Raw genomic sequence first — 23,179 nt, 5'->3', positions numbered from 1 at the left:
CCCGGGACCCCGCTGCGCCGCCTGCGCCCCCCCAACCCGTGGGGCCGCCCCTGCACTCCCGCCCCCTCCCCCGCCCGTCGCCGCCGCCGCCGCCGCCTCCTCCTCCCGGCGGCTCCGCGTGCCGCCCGCCGCCGCAGCCGGGACCCGGCCGGGACTGACAAGCAGGTGACAGGCGAGCCGCGGGCGCGCGTGGCTGCGAGTGGCCCGGAGAGCGCGGCGCGCGGGGCTGCCAGCCGCCCGGGCCCGCCCGCACGACGCCGGGGCCCGGGGCCAGCGCGCCGCCGCTCCACGCTCGCCCGGGGGCAGCTGGCGGCCCAGACCCCGCGGGCGCCGCGCCTCCCCGGCTGAAGCGGAGCGGGCGGACGGGCGGGAGGGCGAGCGGCCCGTCCGGCAGGGTCCGCAGCGCTCCCGACATCCCATGGATATAGCAACAGGTCCCGAGTCGCTGGAGAGGTGCTTCCCTCGCGGGCAGACGGACTGCGCCAAGATGTTGGACGGCATCAAGATGGAGGAGCACGCCCTGCGCCCCGGACCGGCCACCCTGGGGGTGCTGCTGGGTGAGTGCTGGGTCACAACGCCTGAATAGTTCTGGTCAGGGGTAGGACCATCGTGCCGCTGTGGACACTGGCACGAGAGTCAAAGGATAAAGAAAATGGGCTTGAAGAACGTGGGGAGGGGGTCCGGATCCCTGGAAAGACCACTGAAGGGGCAACAAGCACACCTAGACTGCCTCCCCGAAGGGACAACGTGCAGGGACATCACCCAGACAGAGAACCGAACAGCCTCAGCTGTCACTCACACCATCCTCTACGGGGCTGGGATCTAGAACTGCTACTACGGACGGGGTTGGGGTTGGAAGCGGGTATCAGGGATGGTGAGAACCAAGTTGTCACCTTAGAGTCCCGGAGATGTGCTAGGGAAAGAGAACCTCTAGAAGGAAAAAAAAAAAAAACCTGTCCCCGGGTCCATCCAAACCACGGGTCTTGGGGCAGAAGGCACGATCCGCATCGTGGGCGCGTGTCAGCCAGCCAGTAACCCGGCCTGACCTCGCTGGTTGGGTCCCAGCCGGCCACCCCGCGCGGAGCTCCTTCTCATTGAATCTCCGCAGCTGGGGAGAGCGCAGTGCCCAGCCAAGGTTGCAGGCCCTCGGCCTCTCCGTGCCCCAGCTTACGGACAGGGACGTGCTGTCTGTGGCTGCCGGGTCTCTGGCGCGGCGGCTGGGGTTCCTCTGGCGAAGGGTGGCGCTCCTGGACTGGGCCAGACGGCGCTGACGGCCCGGCTCTCGTCCTGTGCGCTGCAGGCTCCGACTGCCCGCATCCCGCTGTTTGCGAGGGCTGCCAGCGGCCCATCTCCGACCGCTTCCTGATGCGAGTCAACGAGTCGTCCTGGCACGAGGAGTGTTTGCAGTGCGCGGCATGTCAGCAAGCCCTCACCACCAGCTGCTACTTCCGGGATCGGAAACTATACTGCAAACAAGACTACCAACAGTAAGCGCCTCTCGCCCTCCTCTCTTTCCCCGCCACGGACCAGCACTCCAGCCCGGCCGGTCCCTGCCGGGAAGTGTCCGCGCCGCCCTACGGCTGGCTCCGCGCTCCACTGGGCTTGGTAGCTCGGAGGGCGCAAAGGGCTGCGTGTCTCCGGGCTGGGGCCAACTATCGCATCCCAGCCGACACTGGTGGGGTGGCCCCTAGGTGCCATCTGTTGTCCCGGAAACCTGCGCTGAGTGACTGAATTGGGGTACAAGACAAAGCCCTGGGCAGACTGGTGGATATGATGCTTGTCCTGGGAAAGGGCTTGGCCCCACTAAGGCCTGAAGTGGGAACCAACAATTTATTTTCCAAGAAAGGCATTGCTTTAGAAAGCCAAGCCTGACTGTGTGCTTCCCCAATCCAAGAGCATCTGGGATTCTTGAAGCCAGGGAGGTGGGTGCTGAACCCCAGCTGCCAGCTGCCGTTCAGGCAGGGAGGTCCGCACCCTGCATGGTTCCTTGTGGCACTTTTCTTCTCTGGTAAAGAGAAATGGGTGTCCATCTTCCTAAACCGTTTCATACGGGGAATTTTGCCCTTATAATTTTTCTTAACTGGATCTAGGAAGCCACCACCTCGAGATCCTAGTTGGAGTGGCTGACTAAAGGAGTCAGGCCTCCCCAGACGGCCTCCTTTCTTACAGTGTACTGGGAACGAGTGGTTGACACGAGACAAGTGTGTTGAGCCCTACCTATAGCTTCCAGGCTAAACTGGTGCTGGGGATTTGTATGGCTGGAGGCTGGGGACAGAGCACAGCAGCTTTTTCTTATGACCTGCCTGGGGTCATATACCTGGAAATGCAATTTGAGGGGGTGGGGGCGACGACAATGAGGAGCCTCAGTGGAGAGAAAGATGTGGGGGTCCTGGGAGTGGGGTTGCAGGGATAAGCGTGTGTGCACCTGTGAGAACTTCTAAGCGGTGCTCAGAAAGGTGTCTTGGATGGGGCTGCAGATCCAGGTCGGATGGCTGCTCAGGTGCTTTGGGCTCGCGGTTCTTAGTACCTAAGCCTTTGAAGGAAAAGGCGGCAGGGCTATGTGTGCCAATCAGTGAGTGCAGCCAAAGTATTTGTCACCAAATCCAAGGTCTAGTGTGAAGAGGGGCAGCTAGACTCTTCGACTGGGGCCTGCAAATACCAAACTTCAGGCCGGAGTCCAGCACAGGGCTTTGGCGGCAGGTCGGTAGTGTTCCCAGTGACTGGGGAACCCACAGAAACTGCTTTCTGCACCTTGCTCTATTTGGTGGCTGGAGTAGGGTGGTGTTTCTATGGGCAAGAGTTGGGGTGGGTTTCAAAGATCTGTCCTTTTGTTGGTCTTAGAACGTGATGTAGGACTGGCCCTCTGTATGGCATTCCCTGGGTGGAGGCACCTTGTTGAGGTCCTTGCCCGCGTCTGTGCCTGCCGTTCACCCACAGCCGTGCATGCAGCCACAAAAATAAAATGGGGTAGCAATGACTGGGGACTGGGGATGACTCAGGCAGCCCCTCTCTGGGATGTGCTCCTGGCTGAACTATGGGAGAAACCTCATATATCCCACTTAGCCACCGACCTCAGCAGCCCCACACGTAGGTTTTCTAAGAGGGCTGGGAAAGTAGAAAATGGGCCTCTGAAACTTTGGGGGTGGTTTTAAATTTTTTAATTTCAACACTGGAAAGACTTTGCAACCTTTTGCACATAGTTGCCCCTAGGGTCGTTCTGGAGCTTCTCCTGAGAGAGAGCAAAGACACCTGCCAGGTCCTTCTGGCTAAGTCACGAAATAGCAACAGGAGCTGGATTTTGCCCTAGAGAGAAGAGTGACCAACCTCCCCACTTTACAAAACAATTAAACATTTGCAACTTCTTTGTCCCACCGATATTTGTTTTTGAAAGAAAAGAAAAACACTTCACCAAAGAACCGGTTTCTACCCAGTTGCCAACCCTGGTGCTGGGGAGGAATTTGTTCCCCATGACTCTGGTCCCCGAGTTTGAAGTGTGCATCCTCAGAAGCTGCCTGGGGAAAAGGGAGTCTGTCTTCCCCTCTCCTCTCATCCTTCCCTCCTCCATCATTCCTTCTTCCTAACGATAATGACAATTAAGTACCTGCTACAAGCGGGCCTCCTGGTGTGCTTGGGCGGGGTAGTCGTTATCAACACAATCTTGGGGAACAAATCCCCAGGGTCTCCTGGCAGTGTTTTGCAGGGAGCAGATCGGGCAGGCTCCCTGAGAACTCACACGGAAACAATGTTCTTTTTACACAATAAAAAAATATTTTTATTCATGATTTTTTTTCTTTGAGAATCCCACATACATATTTATTTCATGTGTGCCCAAATGCTTTTCAGACGAGAATTAAGGCAAATGGGTGCAGAGACGTGCTTTCTTGATTTTGAGTGTGTGCCTCCCCGGCACTGGGAATTTACAGCAACACACACACACACACATACACACGTTTTGTAAAAGGCACCCCTTACCCGGCTGAGCGGAACGGCAGGCTTGCTCCTTGTAAAGAGGTTGCTGGTCTTTTTGATGTGTGTCTTCCTTTCGGTTTGTTCTCAGCGATCTCAGGCACCCAGAAGCGCGAAGTTGTTTTACGCACCACAGGGGCGATTAATTAGCTATTGGGAACGTTTAGGACAATTGATAAAATCAACTCGCAGGCCTGGCAGAGCAAGGAAAAAAAGCGCGCCGCGGAACTGGGACTTTTTTTGTTTGTAACCTGAAAACCTTCCTTTTTGCCTGTCCTTATGTGCGTTTCTGGGACTCCTTCAAAGAGACCTCGGTCCTCTTCCGAATAGAAAACCGGGTTAGAAACCGGGAAAACACACGGCCTCCGCAAAATCGCTAACACCGCTCTGTATCTTCCACTGGAGAAACTATGAGAAAAAAAATTGACAACCTCGCTCCCCAATATATGTTGTTTTTCTTGGCAGTTTGGTGAAATCGAATTATGTAACTCCCTTCTCTTGCCGGCTGTCGCTCACTAGCTCCGAACCTTCTTGTCTGGAAAAGGTTTCTGTCCTAAGGAGGTGGTGGATTCCTGGAGGAGGCTCCGGAAGGGGGGGAGGGTCGGTGAGAGAGTCCAAAAATCTGTCACACAATGGAGTCTGAGGGCTTGTGGAGCGGCTCCGGGGCCTGGGGTATATTAGGTGTGCGCGCGGGAGCCTTTTGTGCTGGGTGGGGGGTGGATGCGGAGCTCCTTTCGGGAGTTCTTCCACTCGCTTGTAAGGGGCCTGCCCGGGCGCCCAAGCCTCGGGTGCTGCGACCTCCCTGGCTCTGCTGAAATGCTGGCGAAATCCTTGGGTTAGTTCGCCCAGGTAGGGTACCCCTCCGCCGCAGAAGTGGGCATCCAGGCTATGACTTTGACAAAAAGCATTCTGAGTCCTGGTCTGGTTTTTAAAACGTTTCTCCCGGCTAGCTGCGGCCGGCCGCAAGTGGCTCAACCCGGCTCTTCCATCACCTTCTTTTCCTCAGAAGTGTTTACCCAGGCAAAAGCTTTCCTGGATTGCGAGCAAAGATAGCTAGTGTCAGTGTGGCATCTGTGGGGCAAACCCAGGCTCCTGGCCCTTTCTCGCTCCTGGGTTTCGTTTCCCAGCTTGGAAGGAAGGCCTCTTCCTTAGATGTACTGGGGTACCACTCGCCATCGGCACTCGCTTAACGGTGGGATCCCCAGCCTAAATTATCTCCCCACTGTATCAAACGAAGTCAGAGTTACAGACACTCCAGCCCACTGCCTGGGGTACCTGCCCTCTCAAGAAACCTGCTTAGAAAAAGGAGCCAGTACGTGGTCTTACAAAAGTGGGGTATTCTCTCTGGAGCCCCCAAAACTGAAGGGCTCCCGCTGCCAGCGCCAGTCCGGGGATCCCTGGTCCCTTAGAGGGAGCCTGTATGTTTAACCCTAGCACCTCCTCTGTGGGCTGGAGGTGAGGGGAAGACTTCCTGCCGTGCAGGCATCTGGGGCTGAAGGAAAGCATTATTCACTACCCGACTCCTGGCTCACCCTCTATTCCCAAGGCTCTGGGCTGCTGTGGCCTTATTTGTTTGCAGTGTTTTTCTCAAGTAGAGGGAAGCGGCGGTGAGAATCTGTTCTATGGTATGTGATTGGAAGGTCCGGGTTTCTTCCTGCCTTCATGCCAAACTTAGAAACACAAAGCCACGAGGCACCTATGTGACCCTCTGCGGTATAACCAAGACCTGCCTACCTAGGAAAGTATTTTTATAGACTCTTCTAGATTAGGTGCCCAAAGGAACTGGTGTCTTTGCCTGATATGTTGTTACCCTTTGGAAATTATTGCTGTCCTCAGGGTTGCATTTGCAGGGAATGTCTGTCTCCAAAAATCCTCTCCAGACTTCGGACAGATTTCTAAGTAGATCAACGTTGTCCCCCAGGGAAACCATTCCCCTTTGCCTGAGAGGACACTGCGTCCCTCTGCTACAAAAGAGCTTTAGATACTGAGTCACAGCCAGGTTCACCCCCAGCCCTAGCACTCAGCTAAATGGCAGCCCACCCCCAGCCCTTGTCTCTACCCAGCTGATGACATCACCTTGCTCGGAGACTGCGGTGACTGCCAGCGAGCATTCCAAGGGACACCTGGAGGAGCTTCAGTCAATGTTTTCATCTGAAGGCATCCTTTATCCTCTGCTTCAGTGTTGGAAAAACTTCTGCTTGTGAGGATGGGTTCAGACGCCAATAGTGTGTTAGCATCTTGGGCTAGCGTGTGACTCTGTTCCTCCAGGGGTCGTGTATTGGTCCAGAGAAGCAATATTTCCACCGGGCAAACAATGGCATCTCCACAGCCTGCATATTACTTGGGAAAGCATAGTCAATAATATGATTTCTCAGCCTATAATTGCTCTGACTCAAGTGCCAGACAAGAAAGGTCAGCCTACATCTCCAAGGGGGGTGGAGATGTGGGGAAGAGACCCCAAGAACCCCAAGTTCAGAAGGAAGACAGACCTAATGGTGGCAGAGCACTCCAGAAGGTTGGAAGATAGCCTGTGTCCGTACTCACTGGCCTTGTGAAGTTTCTATTTGTGATGGGCTAGTATACTTCCCTGAGGGGACTGTCTTGTGACTATGCCGGAATTTGAAAGAGACAGCCTGAGGGAGGGAGACAGACTGGGGGGTACGGGGTGGAGGGTTGCAGGGTATATAAGCACAATCCAACAACTTTGGCATCGCTTTGGCCGAAGGATAGAGGACACTCCCAATGTCATGAGTTACAACTTGCAATTTGTTAGACTCACAGTTGGTTCTTGGCCTGAGGTTTGGAGGCTGGGAGGATGGTCCACCCATCATCAGAGCCGGTGTGAGTTTTCAGTCAGCCCCGAAGTGGCCAGGACTCCAGGTTCTCTAACTGTCCCAGCCAGATCTTTAGCTCTCTACAATTCCCAGGTTCTGTGTTGATGGCAGCAAAGAGCAAAATCCAAATTATGTGTATTTATTACCACTGCGGTCAGAAGTGGAAAGGTGATGGGAGGAGGGGAGGGGAGGTCTGAAAAGTTGGTTCTAAGGCTGGGGAAGAGAGGTGGCAGGCGGCTGCCTTTCCATCAGCCGCTGGTGTTCTCCATTCATGTCATAAATGTCTCCTGTCATTTGATGCCAAAAGCAACATGATTTGGATCCCTGGTGGCCTATAGAGGTTTTCTCCTCCTCCTCCTCTTTTTTTTCCCCTGCAGTAAATGTTTATTTGTTAATAATATACTTTAAACAGCCCAGCCTTGACCTCAAGTCTCCTGAAGCATCCATCTTCTTCTAGAAAAATGTTTCAAAGTTTGTGTAATTTGGGGGAAAGGTGTAAGTGACGGGCAGAGAAGGGCCTGTGTTTGCTCTAACTACCGCTGTGGCGTGCAGTGCTGGGGCACAAGGGGCCACTGTGTTCCCAATGGCACCTCTCTTGGGTTTCAGGCCCGGCTGACAGCACTTCCTCAATGGCCTTTACCTTTTGCTTGTCTCTGATGAGTTCAAATAAATTCTCCTGTGAGCCTTCCTTTGTTATTTCTCAGGGCAATATTGTCTCCATCTCAGCTCCATGACCCTGGGGGTCCTGAAGGAAGATGGGGAGACACGTGGAGAGAACAGGACCTCAGGGAGTGCCTGGCCCCAAGTGACCCTAGACACCTGGCTATCCTGGTGCTCTGCCTGAGACTCAAGGAGAAAAATCTCTTTTCTAGAGTCTGGTTCTAAAAGAAACAAAACTGTTTGCTTCCTGGCTGGCCTGTGCTAGAAAGAGTCTCTCTGTCTTTCTCTCTCTCATACACACACACACACACACACACACACACACACACACACACAGAGCTGTGCAGAGATTGCTGGCTAAGGAGGGAGAGGCAGGAGCAAGCTGCTTAAATGAACAAAGGTGCTGGTGGGGAGGGAGGTGAATCTACCACAACACTGGGCCTCCAGCTCCCCAGCACCTCCAGTAGGAAAGAAGGGGCCCTGCTGAGCTGGGGCATGCTGGGGGTGACTGTGTCTCTCTCGCCCCACCTGCCGCCTGCAGAGGGGATTCTGGTCCAGTAGCGCTGAGATTGCTGCAGTTACTTGGGTCATCCTTGTGCATCCTAGTTGAAGCCAGGGTGGAAATCAGAGGGCTAAGATGCTATAGGGTAACCTGAGCTCTGAGAGGAGCGCTGCTGTCGAAAGAAAGAAGAAAGAAAGAAAGAAAGAAAGAAAGAAAGAAAGAAAGAAAGAAAGAAAGAAAGAAAAAAGAAAGAAAGAAAGAACAAGGTTGCTAGCAAGTTCTACTTTGGGAAACAGGCCCTAATCACCTCCAAGTAACTGGGGCCAGGGTCTGAGCCTCAGTTCCCTCATCTGTGGAATGGGGATGACAGGTCCCATCTCATTGGGTTACTCTGAGGACAAAGTGAAGCAAATTCAGAGATGCCAGCCTGGCCTGGTAGGAAGGAAATTCAGTCGGATGTGTGTTTTCTTCCTTCCTGCTGGGAAGTAAGCGGGAGGCAGGAATGCTTTGTCTACCGTGTGTAGGAGGCCTGAGGCCTGCAGCCACCTTTTGCTTCTCACTGAGGACTGGGGCCAGCCTCTGAATCCCCTGAAAAGGAAAGACTCTGTTTCCCGCCACAGGCAGTCTATGGTCCCGCCATAGCCGCCATGACTAGTAGGCTCGATGGGACCCTTTTCCTAACACTCTGGGACTTGACCAGTGCAAATGAACTTGCAAGAGCAGAGCGAGTTGAGCAGAGTGGGCGAGCTGGATCATTTCTTCTAGAAAGAAACGGGACTTGTTGGGTGCCTGTGGAGTTCACTGGCTTTATGCCCCCAGCTGAACCTGTGGGCGAGGAAACAGGCTCTGAAGGGCTCCGTTCCTTCCTGGGATCCCCAGGTCGCCATCTCCTGACTTGCTGGAGCCCCAGATATTGAGTCTGAACAATTGAACCTATTTTCTGAGCGCCGGATGGGAAGGGTTGGGCAGGGGTGGGTCCCTGCCCTCCTTGGACTGAGTGCTCTTGAGGAACCAGCCCTGACTAGAGGACAGAAAGGTTATAATAACTCCTTCCCAGAGGGAAGAGCCCCGTTTGCCACGGCCACGGAAGCCTGGGCCTGCGGAATGTTCCAGACACTCATCTCAGCCGTTCCTGCCCGGAGTGGGGCAGCGAGGGTGTGCAGGCTCCCGGGCTCCTCGGTAGATGGAGCAGGGCATTGGCGGTGGTTGATGAATTTCAGTGTCACCAGGGGTTTAGCCCGGATTTGGGAACCGCGCGCTCTAATACGCGCACACGGTCCTGCCCTTTCTAACGCGCAGCCCTTTCACCCAGCCGCTGATTTATGAAGGAATCCGATCCGATCCAGGACGGGCTGGGCTGGAGCCCGGAACCCTGGGCCCCGCCGCAGCCACTTGGGTTCCCTCGCAGCTGAGGGATCCTCGAAAGCGTCGAGGCTCGTCGCGGCTGGAGTCCGGGTGCCCTGTGGGATAGAGCACCTACACGGAGTGGCGGAATGGCACCCCTTTGGAACCACTGGAGGGAGCCGGGTGGGGATAGCTGGCTTTGAGGTTCCGGCTCCCCGGCTCTCCGGCCCACCCCTTTCGGCAAGCACGAAAGCAAGTCGGGGAGGTTTGTTGATCTAGGGAACAGAACACTGAAGGGAAGCCTGTAAGATCTTTTTCCCGCCTGAGAAATGTCCAAAGTTCGTCAGATCCTGGAGCTGGCGAAAGGGGCCCGCAGCTGAGTACCCAGCAGGGCTGCGTGCGCAGCAGACTTGGGCCTCCTCCTCCTGTGTACCATCACCGAGGCTGAAGGTTTTTACCCCTTCCAGATTTGGTTTGCAGGGGAGGGGGTGTGGTTGTATCAATCCACAAATATTTACCCTTAACAGACTTGTATCTGTGGAGATTTCGAACAAAGACAGTTTAGGGGGATTACAAAAACCCTAAACCCCGTTTTTCTCCCGGACTTGGTACTTTAAATGCCAATTACAGACGAGCCATATCCAACAGCAACCGGGGAAGGCGGGAAGGGTTCGGGAGGGTGTGGGGGACGAGTGCAGCCATTAAATGTAACTTTTCATTATGAAAAAGGATTTCTCTGGTTTTATCTTCTAATAAGATTATGTCAGGAACACAAGTACCTAGCCTGGTGCTGAGTGACAGGGCTCTGGCGTTTAATCAGAAACTGACCGCTCAAACCGCGGGGCCCTTTGTCCCACCGAGTGACCGACGGAAACCTGCCGCCCTAATCCCCTTATTCATGTCAAGCAGAGAAAAGAGGCTGAACACCTTACAACCGTGTCCCCTCCACCCCTTCCGAGGGTGATTGGAGGAGGGGGGCCTTCGAGGTCCCCAGAGTCCCCATTACCAGCTTTTCGTTTAGGAGTGGTTAGGGCCACTTGAGTCGGCTAAAAGGAGCAGAAGAGAAAGGGGAATATGGAAAACTCAGTTGGCAGCATCTGGGAAATGGAGACATAGATCCACAAGCAGAGGGTACCTTAAAGTCGGGTATTTGGGGTCTCCAGCTTAAGGGCATGTAACTACCGCCCTAGTCAAGGCAAGTCTGATAGGAGCCAGCATGGAGTTCCAGTGGAGACGAGGGTCCTCTGAGAAGCAGATTTCCTTAGAGTCTAGGGACTAATGCCTCAGTCCTGAAACTCCCGCAGATCTGGAGCTGGCATTCCCAGCTGTGAGCTCAACCCCTTTCTTCAGAAGCCAAATTCCTTTGTTCGACCCCCGCAGAAACCCGCTTCTCAGCCGGGGCACTGGAGTCTTTATTCTCCATCGCAGCTACCACTCCCTCACCCCGCCGTTCACCCGGCTCCAGTGCAGACGCAGCTCGGCCTTGTTACCACCCCTAGGAACCCCAGTTGCCTGCGTGGACTCAGAACCGCAGCTGTCACAGGCCAGCTAGAAGCAGGGATTTAGCGACTTCTAGGCACAGCGGGGAACCCGTGGCCGTGGAGAACCGGGCGAGCATGGTTCCTGGGGCCCTGCATTCTACTGAAAACAAGTAACACTGATACCTAGCAAGAGAAACTCCCGAGGTCTGGGCTGCCCTCTGGTATATATAGTCATCCATCCCCCCCTGAGTTTTAGCCCAAGGCCTCCACGGAGCAGGAATATGTTCTTTGCAAGAATTTTGTGTCTCATGCAAGATCTTTGGTTGTGCCAGGGACCCATGTACTCTGGCAGTTAGTCTCCTCCAGTGCCTGTAAGATAACCCATAACCCCCCAGAAAGGGACAAGCGAGACTGTTTTATGGAGTAAGAGACTGGCAGGGGTAAAGTTCTCATCTCTGGCTGCACTGGGACCCAGAGAGATGGAGGAGGGAGCTGGATTCCAGAGGAATGGGACCACAGGGCCCAAGGGTCTGGCTGGTAGAGTAAGTGACAACTGGGGCCAGGGACCAGTGGACCTGATAACTTGAGGCTAACTTCCCAGTATGCTTTCTGAGCCCCTCTGCAATCCCTGACTCAGCCGAGTGGCAAGAGGCGGGGGCTGTGGGGGAGACTTTCTCCCTCGAAACACTTGATACCAACTTTTGTTTTTTTGGCAAGAAAAAATAAGGCTTGTTTGGAAAGGGAGGGGGCGTTAAGCGCGGAGGGAGGAGTGGGCCCGCGGCAGGCAAACTTTGTGGATTAGGTTTCAGCGCCTCCACCCCACCCCCAGCCCCTCGGTGGTGATTTGTGTGCGGGGGTCTGTGACCCTGTGAGCATCAAACGGCCCGCGAGAACCGGCCGAGTTCAGAGGGACAGTGGGCAGAGGGGCAGCCTAAGACAACGCAGATGGTTCCTATCAGCCAGCTTGCTCGCCGCACCCTAGGCTCACAGGATCTACCTCCTGGCCCAGGGCTCCTCCATTGGGAAGGGATGGACAAGAGGCCTTGGGTCTTGGGGAGACCACTATAGAGCTCAGACCACTCTAGGGGGTCAGAAAGCAGTGGTCATAAGACAGAGGTCTAGGACAGCATTGAGCTACCAGGCCAGACTGACTCAGAAAGAGGCCAGGGCTTGGCTGTTTGCTCTAAGTGGCCCAGGCCCGTTCAGGTAGAGAAGTCCTATGATGCTTTCTCAGAGGCCAGCTTACCCCACTATAAGCCAGGAAAGTGCCCCTCCCAGAGGTGGGTCTTATCGCTTTTTTGTTTGTTTGTTTTATTTTTTTATTTTTATTTTCTGAGACAAGGTTCCTTTGGGTAGCCACCGTGGCTGTTCTGGAACTTGCTCTGTAGTTGAGGCTGGCCTCTATCTTGAAGATCCGCCTGCCTTCTGCCTCCCAAGTGCTGGGATTACAGGCGTGCACCACCACCCAGCTCATTCATCCACTCTTTACTGGGGTTGAACAGGCTTCCTTCCTCCCTGCTTGAATTTGAACAGCTGGCCTAAGCTGAGTTTGAAATCTAAAATGCCTTCCCATGACAGTGTCCTACATCTTGACTTGTCCTCTTAAGGGTGGGACCTTAGAGCTTGCTACCTCTCTCTCCCTGGAGCTACAGCCAGGACTCTCCACCCCCACAGACGCAGGATCCAAAGGCACTGCTTACAGAACATAGAGCCTGGCCATACATCCCTTCAGGGTCTTTGGAAAGACTGCCGCATCATGTCCCTCTGAAATCTCTTCAAGATCTTTGAAGCAAAGTGGGACAGAGGTGACCCACACCTTTAATCCCAGCATTCTGGAGGCAGAGACAGGCAGGTCACTGAGTTCCAGGCCAGCCTGGTCTACAGAGCAAGTTCCAGAACAGCCAGGGTTACACAGAGAAACCCTGACTTGGGTGGTGTGGGGAGGATCCTTGAAGCAAGGGAAGAACTGAGGCCAGGTGCCTTACTAGGCTTCCTGCATGTGGTACCTGAGTGGAAGCAAGAGCCAGGTTTGTGCACACCTGTAGGGGTTAGCACTTTGCAGTTCTCTGTAGAACTGTCTTCCAGGCTCTAGCTAGTACTTGCCTGAGGTGTTAGACTCCTGTCTCCTGAGAGGGAGCTGGTGGCAGGTGGCTCGGACAGTAGGATGGTTTTGAGGTTTCTGAACTGTGGAGGTCTGGCACATTCAAGGGTGAGAGGCAGGTTCTCTGATCCTTGTGTGACTCCCAGACACCCTGCACTTGGCCCTTTATTCCCACAGTGGGTCATGGAGAGGCCAGCAGCCTGGCCAGGGCCACAAGGGCCAGTAGACTGCCAGGGCCTCTCCAAGTTCCATCTTCCAGGGTCCCTTCCTCAGGGGAGCAGCCGACTGGGTCATCTGTGCATGGAAAGTACATCTGTCCTCCACATGTTGGACACCAAGCTGAGGACATGTGGTTTCAGACGTGTTATCTTAATCATATTTATTAGCCAATCCTGAAAAAAGGGGGGGATTTGATACTGTTACGATTTAGAAGAGATCCCCCAATCTGCCTGACGACAGATCAGGAGGGACAGCCAGCAACAGCCGGGTCTCAGCTGGGCTTGGGACATGGGTCCGGAAGTCCTCTGGGCTGTTCCATGGTGATGATCCCTCTCTGCTGTGAAATGAGGGACACTCGCCTTTTCCATTTTTCCCCACGTAGAGGTCTGAAGCAGCATTAATTACCTCGTCTTGACTGATAGCTGGGCTGCTAGAGTATGGTTCTAATCCTTATTAACAATCTCTAAAGTCAGGCATGAAATATGACTTTTGCACCACACTCTCCTGCATGTGTTTTTCTTTTCCAGGATATTTTTCAGGCTACCTCCAAGCCCCTCTGTTGTTCATGATTCTCTGCCATAGGTCTAAAGTTGCCAGCCCAAAAGCCAGTCTTGCAGGGAGCCCAGACGGGGAGGGGGTGGTGCATGACACATCTCCCTGCGCAACGCAAATTGCTTCTGATTATTGAGCTTTCGAATATTTCTCTCCATCATGTTTTTATTAAGAATGCCAGCATATTTACGCTTGATAGTGTCTTCAATTATGTAAAAAAAAAATAAAAATAAAAAACGGGGGTTCCCCCTTCCATAGCAGTATGTAAAGAAAATAGTTGTCATGACCGCAAAATTACCATCTAAGCCTGGTTCGAGTCAAGCCAGCCCTGCTTTGACAAGCCCAGCAGGGCTGGGCGCTTTTTCTACTCTCCCCAGCTGCTAAGGAAACAGAGCTGAGGGGAAACCCTCGGCAGCCTGAGAGCTGCAGGGCGCTCATTCGGGATACCTCTCAGTAGCTGACTCTTCACAAGTCTGAGAGGCAGAAGGGGGCCCAGCTGTACAGGCTTCTAGCAAGCAGGGCAGGACCCAAAGAGCTTGCAGCAGCTACTGCCGTCACAGCTGTGTGCTTGCTTAGAGGGGGTGGCCCTGGAGGCACAGCTCGGAGGGCTTTCCGTTCTTCAGTGGCATTTTGACATAGGTGCTACGTTTATTTTCATTTTCAGGGAAGATAGGAGACACAGAGAAGTTAAGTAATTTGTCCAAGTTCACCCAGCCAGCCTGTGAACTGAAAGTGGAAGCCTGGCATTATATCACCAGAGAATTTTCCAGAGATCCTTTGGGAGGATGGATTCTCTGGCCTCTTGCTGGTTTGGTGCCCTGGCAGCAGCCTGAAGCGGGAGCTCAGTGTACTCTGAATAGATGGCCCCTGATGAAAGTCCCGTGCTTCTTCTTCTATGGGGTGTGGCTTGGAGAATGGCTATCTCACCAAGTCCTCCCATCGGAGTGCATTGGAGTTAGTGGACTTCTGAACCAAGCCCTCTCTTAAGTCTCACTGGGGCTGCTAGAGCAGTAGGCAGGACATGTTTCAGCACTAATGGAGTTTAGCTGTGGCCTGTCTAGTTCCACTGGGCATGATGTCATTCCATCTTAGCCCCATATCCCTCTTGAGAAACAAGCTTAAGGAACTTCTAGTGACTTGCCCCAGGTCATACAGCTGGGAAGCAGCTGATGAGAGACACACGCAAGCGTCCTGAGGTCTGAGGTAGGCTTTCTTATTGGTATCCTTTGAGCATGCTCCCTGAGTACCCTCGGTGTGCTTTGCAAATGCACAGAAGTAGGGAGATTCAGAGAGAAGTGGTTTCCCAGGACTGTGCAGCCAGGGGATGCCCTCCTACCCAGCAAGCACTGACAGGGCACAGCCAGACCTCCCAGGGCCATCTTTACCTCTGCATCGCCTTCCTGGCTCCGGACTGCTGCTACAGCAACTGGAGGCAGGCTGTGTCTGCCCTTTGAAGGGACAGCCGCCTGAGCATGTCACTTTGAACTGCAAAGGGGCCTGTGGTGAGGCTCAGCCCCCTCCCACGTGTCCCTGTCTGCCCACCCCACCAGGTCTGGTTCCAGTCGGCAGGCCTGGAGCCAGAGGGGGCGGGCAGGGCAGCTGCCCCCTGAGGGACATCAGACTACTAAGTGAGCAGTGACAGACCCCTGGAGAAGGACAGAGCTGGCCTCGCACTGGTCTGACTGGCCTACATGGCAAGAGCTCAGGAAGGTCACTTAGGTGCCACCCTCCCACAGACATGCTCCCTTGGATGCAGAGATCTATCTTCTCAACAGTCATGTTTAAATTTAAATGGCAGTAATGACAGAGAGAAATAATTTGGAAAAGGAAACAGCTCCTCTTAGAGATGAGGGACCTAGTGCATACTCAGCCTGGCCAACATCCTGGAGGAGTCTCAGCAGGAGGAGTTAGGTGAGCCTGGGCATCTGGATGGCTGCTCCCCACCAGGCCAGCTGAGGACCCAGCTGCTCAGCTAGCTTCCTTAGCCAGATTCTTCAACAGGACTTTGCAGCCTGAGTTCCAAGTCTGCGCTCTGCTGCCTTCTGACTGTGTGTGTGACCTTAGGCTGGACCTCATTTCTAGGGCTGGTCCCAGTCTATCAAGATCTAAATGCTTGCTTCAGGGCAATAATGCCTTTCAAAGAACAGAGTCCCTGCAGGCCTCTGGGTAGGAGCCAGGCCGGTAAAGATTCCAGGATGGATTTTCCTGAAGGTATTTGTGTTTGGGCCACAGCAGGTGTGTGTCTTGGGTATATGTGCTAGGCCTTGGTAGCTGGTGAGGTAGATGATTAGTTGGTATGGAGGAATAGGACAGGAACCAGACTTTTCGGTCTGAAGTCCTGGCTTGAGTCCTCTGTAGCTGTGTGACCCTCAGCAGGCTCCTCGGCCTCTCTGAGTCTAGTTCCCTCACCAAAAATGTTGGTAGTCAAGGAACCTAGCCAGCCCCCAGAGTGGTCCAGATGTTAAGTGGGTCGATATGTATGAAGGGCCACATCAGTCAATCTGAGTAACTTTTGTAGAGAAGGGACCTCTGGTTGGGGCTGTGAGAAGATAAGAATCTGTGGCTGGAGGGTTAGGGGTGTGAACTGGCTCAGCCCTGAAGTTGCTGCAAACCTGATGATGTGAGGCAAATCCTCAGAATTCATGTTGGGAGGAAGTCATGCTCTGACCTCCAAACACATGCTGTGGCGCACGCAGGACCCTCCTCTCCCCCCAATCCCCCCCCCCACTAGTAATAGGATCTGAAAAGAACCTGGGAAGGGCTGGGAGTGTAGATGCACTGGTACACAGTTGCCTGACGTGTGAGAGGGCCGGGTTTGAGACCAGCCCCGAAAGAAGGGTGTAGTGGCACACACCTGAGATCACCTCTAATCCCAGCACTCAGGCAGAGCAAGGGGATCGGGCCTAGTGTACAAGAGACCCTGTGAATCAAAGAGTCTGTGATGCGTTAGGTGAGCAGGTTCTTGGGAGCTGAAGCTAGGCAAACCGGGGACAGTATTGCAGGTTAGTGCTGCAAGCAGAGCCATTTGGAGTTGAATGTGGACTGAGAAGGGTAGTCTGGGGCAGCAAGTCTGGCCGGAGGGGCTGTCTTGGGACGCTGGGACAGGAGGCTGCGGAGCAGGGCAGTAGCCGGTGTTAGATTTGATCCTGTGGGCAGGAGGGAGCCATTGAAGGTTATTGAACAGGGGAGTGACGGGAGTTAGGGAGGCACTTTATGAAGATGAGCTGGCGGCCTATGAACAGGATTAGACACTGGTAAAGATGGCTGCTGGCCCCCAGAAGACAGGAAGTAAGTGGCAGAGGGAATGAGTGGAAGCCAACATCAGGCTGTGACTGAACGATGGCAGAGGGAAAGTCACAGAGGCCTGGGGCTAGAACCTCGGATCTCAGTAGTCTGGCTGCTGCCTGGGGCCCCGGTGCTCTGGCATGCTCCAAGCAAGGCTGACCAACTTGATCATGTCTCGAGAAGGAATTTCAGCTCCCTGGGCATGAGACAGTCACCAGGGCTCATATGTCTGTTCTTGGTTTACTGTTCCGCTCCCCCATTGGTGAACACCTGAGCTCTGACCAGGCCTTTGGTTTCCTGCAGGGCCCATAGGCCAGCCCACACCTGAGAGTCCCCTAGACATGTCCTCTTTCTGTCTGGAAACATCCAGTTCTAAGGGCATAGCACACAGGTCACAGTCTCATGGAGTCTCACTGGCTGTGTCCTGACCCACACCCAGCCTGAATTCATCTGGAGTTGCTTATTAAATGTGCATATTCCCTGGACGGTGGAGAGACTCAAGCTTTTATGTAAAGCCTGAGTATCACAGCGTAGCTGACCCAGGGGATGCTTATGCACACAGATGTGTGGGAACCCCAGCTTGGCATCTGTGCCTGGGTGTGATTTCATTGTGAATGCGTAAATGAGATATGGCTGGCTGTCTACGCTGGTGCATCCATCTCCTAGGGCCTGGAAAACAGCACCAGCAGGACAGAAGGTATGGGTATAAAGAGGGCTAGAGAGGCCATGGTCGGTGTGGGTATAGAGAGGACTAGAGAGGTCATGGCTGTTATGGGTATAGAGAAGGCTAGAGAGGCCATGGTCGGTGTGGGTATAGAGAGGACTAGAGAGGTTATGGCTGTTATGGGTATAGAGAAGGCTAGAGAGGCCATGGCTGGTGTGGGCATAGAGAGGGCTAGAGAGGCCATGGCTGGTGTGGGCATAGAGAGGGCTAGAGAGGCCATGGCTGGTGTGGACATAGAGAGGGCTAGAGAGGCCATGGCTGGTATGGGCATAGAGAGGGCTAGAGAGACTGGGTAGGTTTTCTCTCTTCCATAAATCCCAGGATGGAGAGGGAGGCAAGCTAAGAAAGGGCAGGGCAAAATTAGCACTCTCTGAGAGGCAAGAAAAGGCAAAGGCCCCCAGAATGTCCTCTCTCTGGGTCTCCCCGACTTCTGAAAGGGCTGCATTCCCTCAACCATGTTCTCCCTGCACACGGTGAAGAGAAGGGTTATGGTCTGTGTTTCTAGGATCTTTACACCATGCAGATGTTAACTGAAGACTCACAGTATCTCATTAAACACTAAGAAGAGATGATGTATCTGGGTGGGGATGCACATCCTTAATTCCAGCACTCAGGAGGCAGAGGCAGACGGATCTCTGAGTGAGCCTGGCCTACAGAGTGGATTATGGGACAGCCAGGTATACACAGAGAAACACTGTCTCACCCCCCCCAAAAAAAACCTCTTAAGATTTTTAAGGTACATCTGTGTGACTCCCCATTTCAGAGATGTGCAAAAAGAAAAGCAGGAGAGACCACCAGTCTCCAAGATAACAAAATTTGCTCCCCACTTCCCACCAGCCCTCAGGGAGGATCCCTGCTCTGAGAAGACTCAGGAGTAAAGGCAACCTAGGAACAACCAAAGGCAAGATAGTGATCTTGTAGGGTGAGATAAAAGGCAGCAGAAGGCTCCATGAAGGAGCCTAGAACCCAGAAAGCTCCCTTGCCCAGAAGCAGCAACACACCACAGTGCCACGGGCAGGCCAGTCTTTAAATTCCACATCCATTTCACAAGAGTGGCCTGACACCACCAACCCTCACCATGTTAGACCCTGCCAGGGAGGCATGGGGGAGCTAGAGCCGTGAAGACTCTGCCCTGAGACAGGTAGATCCTTGTTGCTAAGCAGTGTATCTCTAGTCAAGGGACAGCAAACGCCAAGGGTAAGCATGGCACATAGTAGGTCAGTGACTGTCCCCAAGGAGTTTAGGTATCACCACTTTCTATAGCAGCTTAGTTAACCCCTGACTTCTGCAATTTAGTATATGTCAGCCTGTGAGCTGGACTTTTACCTGAGTTCCAAGTCCTTACCTGTAAAATGGGTACAAATTGTTGTAGGGCTAACAAGAGGAAGTTTAAGGCTGCTAAGGCAGTGCTCATCACTGCAAAAACTGAGGGGGATGACTATGGACATCAGTCTGTGTGTGTGTATGTGTTTGCGTGGTGTGTGTGTGTGTCTAGTCAGAGTTGAGGGCAGAGACCAAAGCTTTGCTCATGCTGGGTTCCATCCTGAGTCCCACCTCAGCCTGTTTGTTATCAATGAACACTCAAAAAAGCCTTACCAGCCTTGGCCTCTGGACTCCCCCTTTGTTCTCTGGGTCAGCTCCCCACCCAACAGGAAGTGAGGGGTCCCACCCCTGCTAAATTCAGAGGTTCCCAGGCTAGAGGACCAAGGTAAGCAGGGATGGTGAAAACAGCCTCACGTGGCAGCTGTGACCCGGGGAGGGTCTTTGGTGATGGATACCTAGGGGAAGGGGTGATGAACGCTGCCGAGAGGCAGGAAGACCTTTACCAGCAGATGACACTGGACATCAGCAAAGATTCCTCCCAGCAGGAATTGTGAGGATGTGGGGAGCAGCCTTCCCTTCCTCATAGTGCCCTGAAGAGCAAGCACCTACCTACTGAGTGCCAGGCACACAAACCATGCCTCCATGTTACACTGAGGTGACTGAGACGGGGCCACAGAACACAGACAGGGCTTGATGTCAGTCCCTGCACCTCCACTTCCCCAGGTGTCCTCACTTGTCCTCACTAGGTCATTGTCACCTTTTTCAGATGTTTCCCCCATCATCACCTCCCTAGCTCTGCCTTCAAGACTGATCTGATCTCTCTAGGTGCCTTTGTGTTAGTCTCTGCCTGGAGCTTGCTTTTCCTTGGCTTGGATAGCGTCGGGAAGTCCTCTGTGCCTTCTGCAGGCTGGGTAAGAAGCCCTGTCCTTTACTAGAGACTAAGATGTCCTGGGTGAGAACAAGCAGGGCATCTGGAGACTCCCACAAAAGCAGGCAAACTGGGGGAATTGGATCCGTTGTGCAGAAGAGGCAATCTGGAAGCTTGGGAAAGCCACTGCCAGCTGGCCAGGGTCTGGGCTGGCGATTCTGTGCACATGACTAATGTCACAACACAGTCACAGACAGGACCTTGGTGGCTCCAAGCAATGAGGGTGCACTTCAGAGTCTGGGACCCTGAGCCTCAGTTCTGTCTCTCACTGCCTCCAGCCTTAGCTCTTTACTTATAGAACTGTAGTGTGTCTTTTTTTTTTTTTTTTTAATAAGGTATCTTATGCATTCCAGGCTGGCCTTAAACTCACTATGTAGCCAAGATGACCTGGAACATCTGATGCTCCCACTCTACCTCCTAATTGCTGGGATTGCAGGTGTCTACCACAATGCTCACTTTATGTAGTGCTGGGAACCAAATTGAGTTCTTCATGCGTGCTAAACGCTTAGTCTATCAAGTGAACCCTGGGCTCCTAAATGTCCCAGGATTCCAGAAAACCATCAGGATTTCAACAAATGAAAACTAACAGATGCTGCATTGTTACTGCTCAAATCTCACAGAAGCTGAGGAGGAAAGAAGCTCAGGTGGAGGCTGTACTGGGGTCTCCCGGGTCAAATGTTTGGCTTGGGATGGGCTTCTGGGAAGTCCTGAGGGTCATCTACTTTTAGCAGAAGAAACGAAAGTAGAGCCTGAGGCCACACAGTCTGAACCAGGCTGCTAGGCCTGCAGCCTGCTAGCCCTCAGTGAGGACAGGGGAGGCATCCCATTCCCATGGCCCAGAAATGACTGACTCGAGAGGCAGCTGGATGGCCCCAGCGTTGCCTGTGTATCCTTCCGGTAAGAGCCCTCTTGAAATGACCTTCCCTCCAGCCTCTGTAGGCCTGAATTGGCCAGGACCCCTCTATAAGCTTCCTCCTCCCTCTTTCCATGTATTTGTCAAAGCTTTGAGTGCCTAATCCCATATACTGTATAGACACAGGCTACCCTCCCCATAAAGAATCTCTGACCCATGGGAGAGAGAAAGGAGGCCTGGGGGAGCGAGCTCAGTTGGGATCTGGTAGAGGAAACACGGGGCTTACCTGGAGATAGGACAGGGCTCTTCACCAAGCCTAGAGGCAGAGAAGAGGACTTCATGGAGGAAGGATACCCAAGCCCAAACATTATCCAGGGAAAACAAGTGGGAGTGGGGTGGTGGTGGGGTAATTCTAGGCAGGTTTCAGACAAAGGTCGACACACAGATGCAGAGAAAGTTCACACCTGGGGATCTAGAAGGCCCTGCACCAGCGGCTGCCTTTACTCCAGGGGTCACTAGAAGCCTAGCAGGATTCGAAGTAGGGGCAGCCTGTCAGATTTAGTGTTAGAAAAAGCACTGAGTGTGGTCTGAGTTGCTGGGAAGGCTCGGAGACCAGAGAAGAGGCCTGTCCTGGGGAGAGTGCTGCGGGCATGGGAAGGGGGTCCTGCAAGGTGGTAGTCACCGCTGTACATTCCCGAGGCCAGGATGTCAGCCCACTGGAGCTCTGTGAGGGTCTGGCCTTGACCTTAACGTCTAGCACAGGACCTATGGTGGAGACTCAGTGGATATGTGCAGGCAAAGGCTACTGAGCCCAGATGTTCAAGTCTCTGCGGCATGCTCAAGTACGCACAGATGGCAGTAGTGTGACCTGGGCGTCTCCAAAGAAGTGTGTACACAGGACTTGGTGGCTTAGGATTTGAAAGAGTGTGTGCTCCAGAGGCTGGTAACCTTTATCTTGGCTCTCTCGTCCTTGCATTTGAATTCAGTCTCTTCATCCATAAAATGGGTATTCTTGGCAGTGGGGATCCAGCAAAGGATAAAATTGTAATCTCTTCATTGTTATTGTTCAAATTTGGAACCAAGCAAGGGAGCCTTAAGCAAGAGGGCAGACAGCCTGTAGGTCTATATAGAGTAGCCAGGCCTGACGCAGGTACTGCCTGGTTTTGACGTCCAGCTAGAGGCCACCAGGGCAAACTCTGCTTAATGTTAGAGCCAGGTGGCTGCTTGGGGTTCTCCCCACTGTGATTGTCCCAGCTTAGGCTGCAGTACCTGCCCAGCCCTCCATGGGTCCCATAGGTCCTGCCACATACTACTCCAGCACACACAGCATCTGGAGAGGTCAGCTCTGTGCCTCTCTAGGAACCCTGGCTTCTGCTGCGCATGCCAGTGCATGCAGCCAGGCAAGCAACACAGGGGCGGTGCCTATGTGCGTGCAGCCCAGTGCAGCATGCTCTAAGTGTGTGTCATGGGCTGACACGGACTCAGGGTGTTAGTACAAGTGAATGCTTGGTGAATGTTATTTGGTGGGTGGACTGATGTTTCCCATGATGTGTGGCCTACATGTCTGCACTGGGGACACTGAGTCTGGGTGTCGGCATGTGATGTCCACGGAGGGCTCTGTCAGGGCATTGGAAGACTTTGCTTGTGTCTTTGTGTCACTTGGGGGCCATGCAGATGTGATGTGTGGACACAGGTAAGCATGGCAGGTGGAGCGTGATAGCCAGGCAGAGCCTGTTAGATGGCAGGCTCCAGGGGTGGGAGCAGTGGGGAGCCTCATTTGCGCCTCTTCTTCCTTCTGCTCCCTTCTCTGGTGATGGGACCAGACTGAAGTTCAGGGCCACAGGGATGGATGCCCAGGTGCAGCTCAAGTCCTGAGAGAAAGTGGGGGCAGACCCTAGCCAGGATCTGCTTTGGGTCAATGCTCAGGCTGGGGTCTCAGGGTTTGGAGGTGTCAGGCTGGCCTAGGAAACATGAGAAAAAAGACAGGATGGTGGCCATGTTGGGGCTTAGTGAAGTGGAGCACAGAGAACAAGTTCTTGGAAGCCTAAAGAGTTCCCAACTGAAATGATCCTGCCCCCCCTTGCTGGTGTCCCTGGCAGGTGGGTCATGACAGGTGTGCTCCAGTAGGGTGTGCCCTGGCTGGTATGTTCTCACAGGTGTGCCCACCATATCCCCCAACAGGTGTGCCCTGACAGGTGTGTCCTGACAGGTGTGTCCTGACAGGAGTTTCTCTGGGAAAAGCAGGCAACTAGCTAGGTCTCTGGCTCCCCCCCCCCCCCCCGGCTCCCCGCAGCCTGTGCGCTCACCCCTAACCCAAGAGGCCAGTGCCCTCCTCTCCACCGCTGCCTGTCCTGCCCAAGGCCTTGCCACCCTGGAGAGCTGACCCTGATCCCAGCCGGCCCCCCAC

At 53.8% G+C, this 23,179-nt stretch overlaps 1 protein-coding gene across 2 annotated transcripts in view; it reads left to right on the top strand.

Annotated features, from left to right (window-relative positions):
- The first annotated feature begins 418 nt into the window (after positions 1-418).
- Positions 419-23,179, top strand: part of Lmx1b (LIM homeobox transcription factor 1 beta) — a 73,861-nt gene continuing 51,100 nt past the window's right edge. For both annotated transcript variants that reach the window (XM_057755660.1, XM_057755659.1), the window contains exons 1-2: positions 419-557; positions 1,301-1,487. In XM_057755660.1, the coding sequence (XP_057611643.1) occupies positions 419-557; positions 1,301-1,487 (326 nt within the window). The remainder of the gene's footprint in view (positions 558-1,300; positions 1,488-23,179) is intronic.

Source organism: Chionomys nivalis, chromosome 22 (genome assembly GCF_950005125.1).
Source record: "Chionomys nivalis chromosome 22, mChiNiv1.1, whole genome shotgun sequence".
Lineage (NCBI taxonomy): Eukaryota > Metazoa > Chordata > Mammalia > Rodentia > Cricetidae > Chionomys > Chionomys nivalis.
Note: the sequence above shows the minus strand (reverse complement) of the source record. Positions and strands in the feature narration are given on the sequence as shown.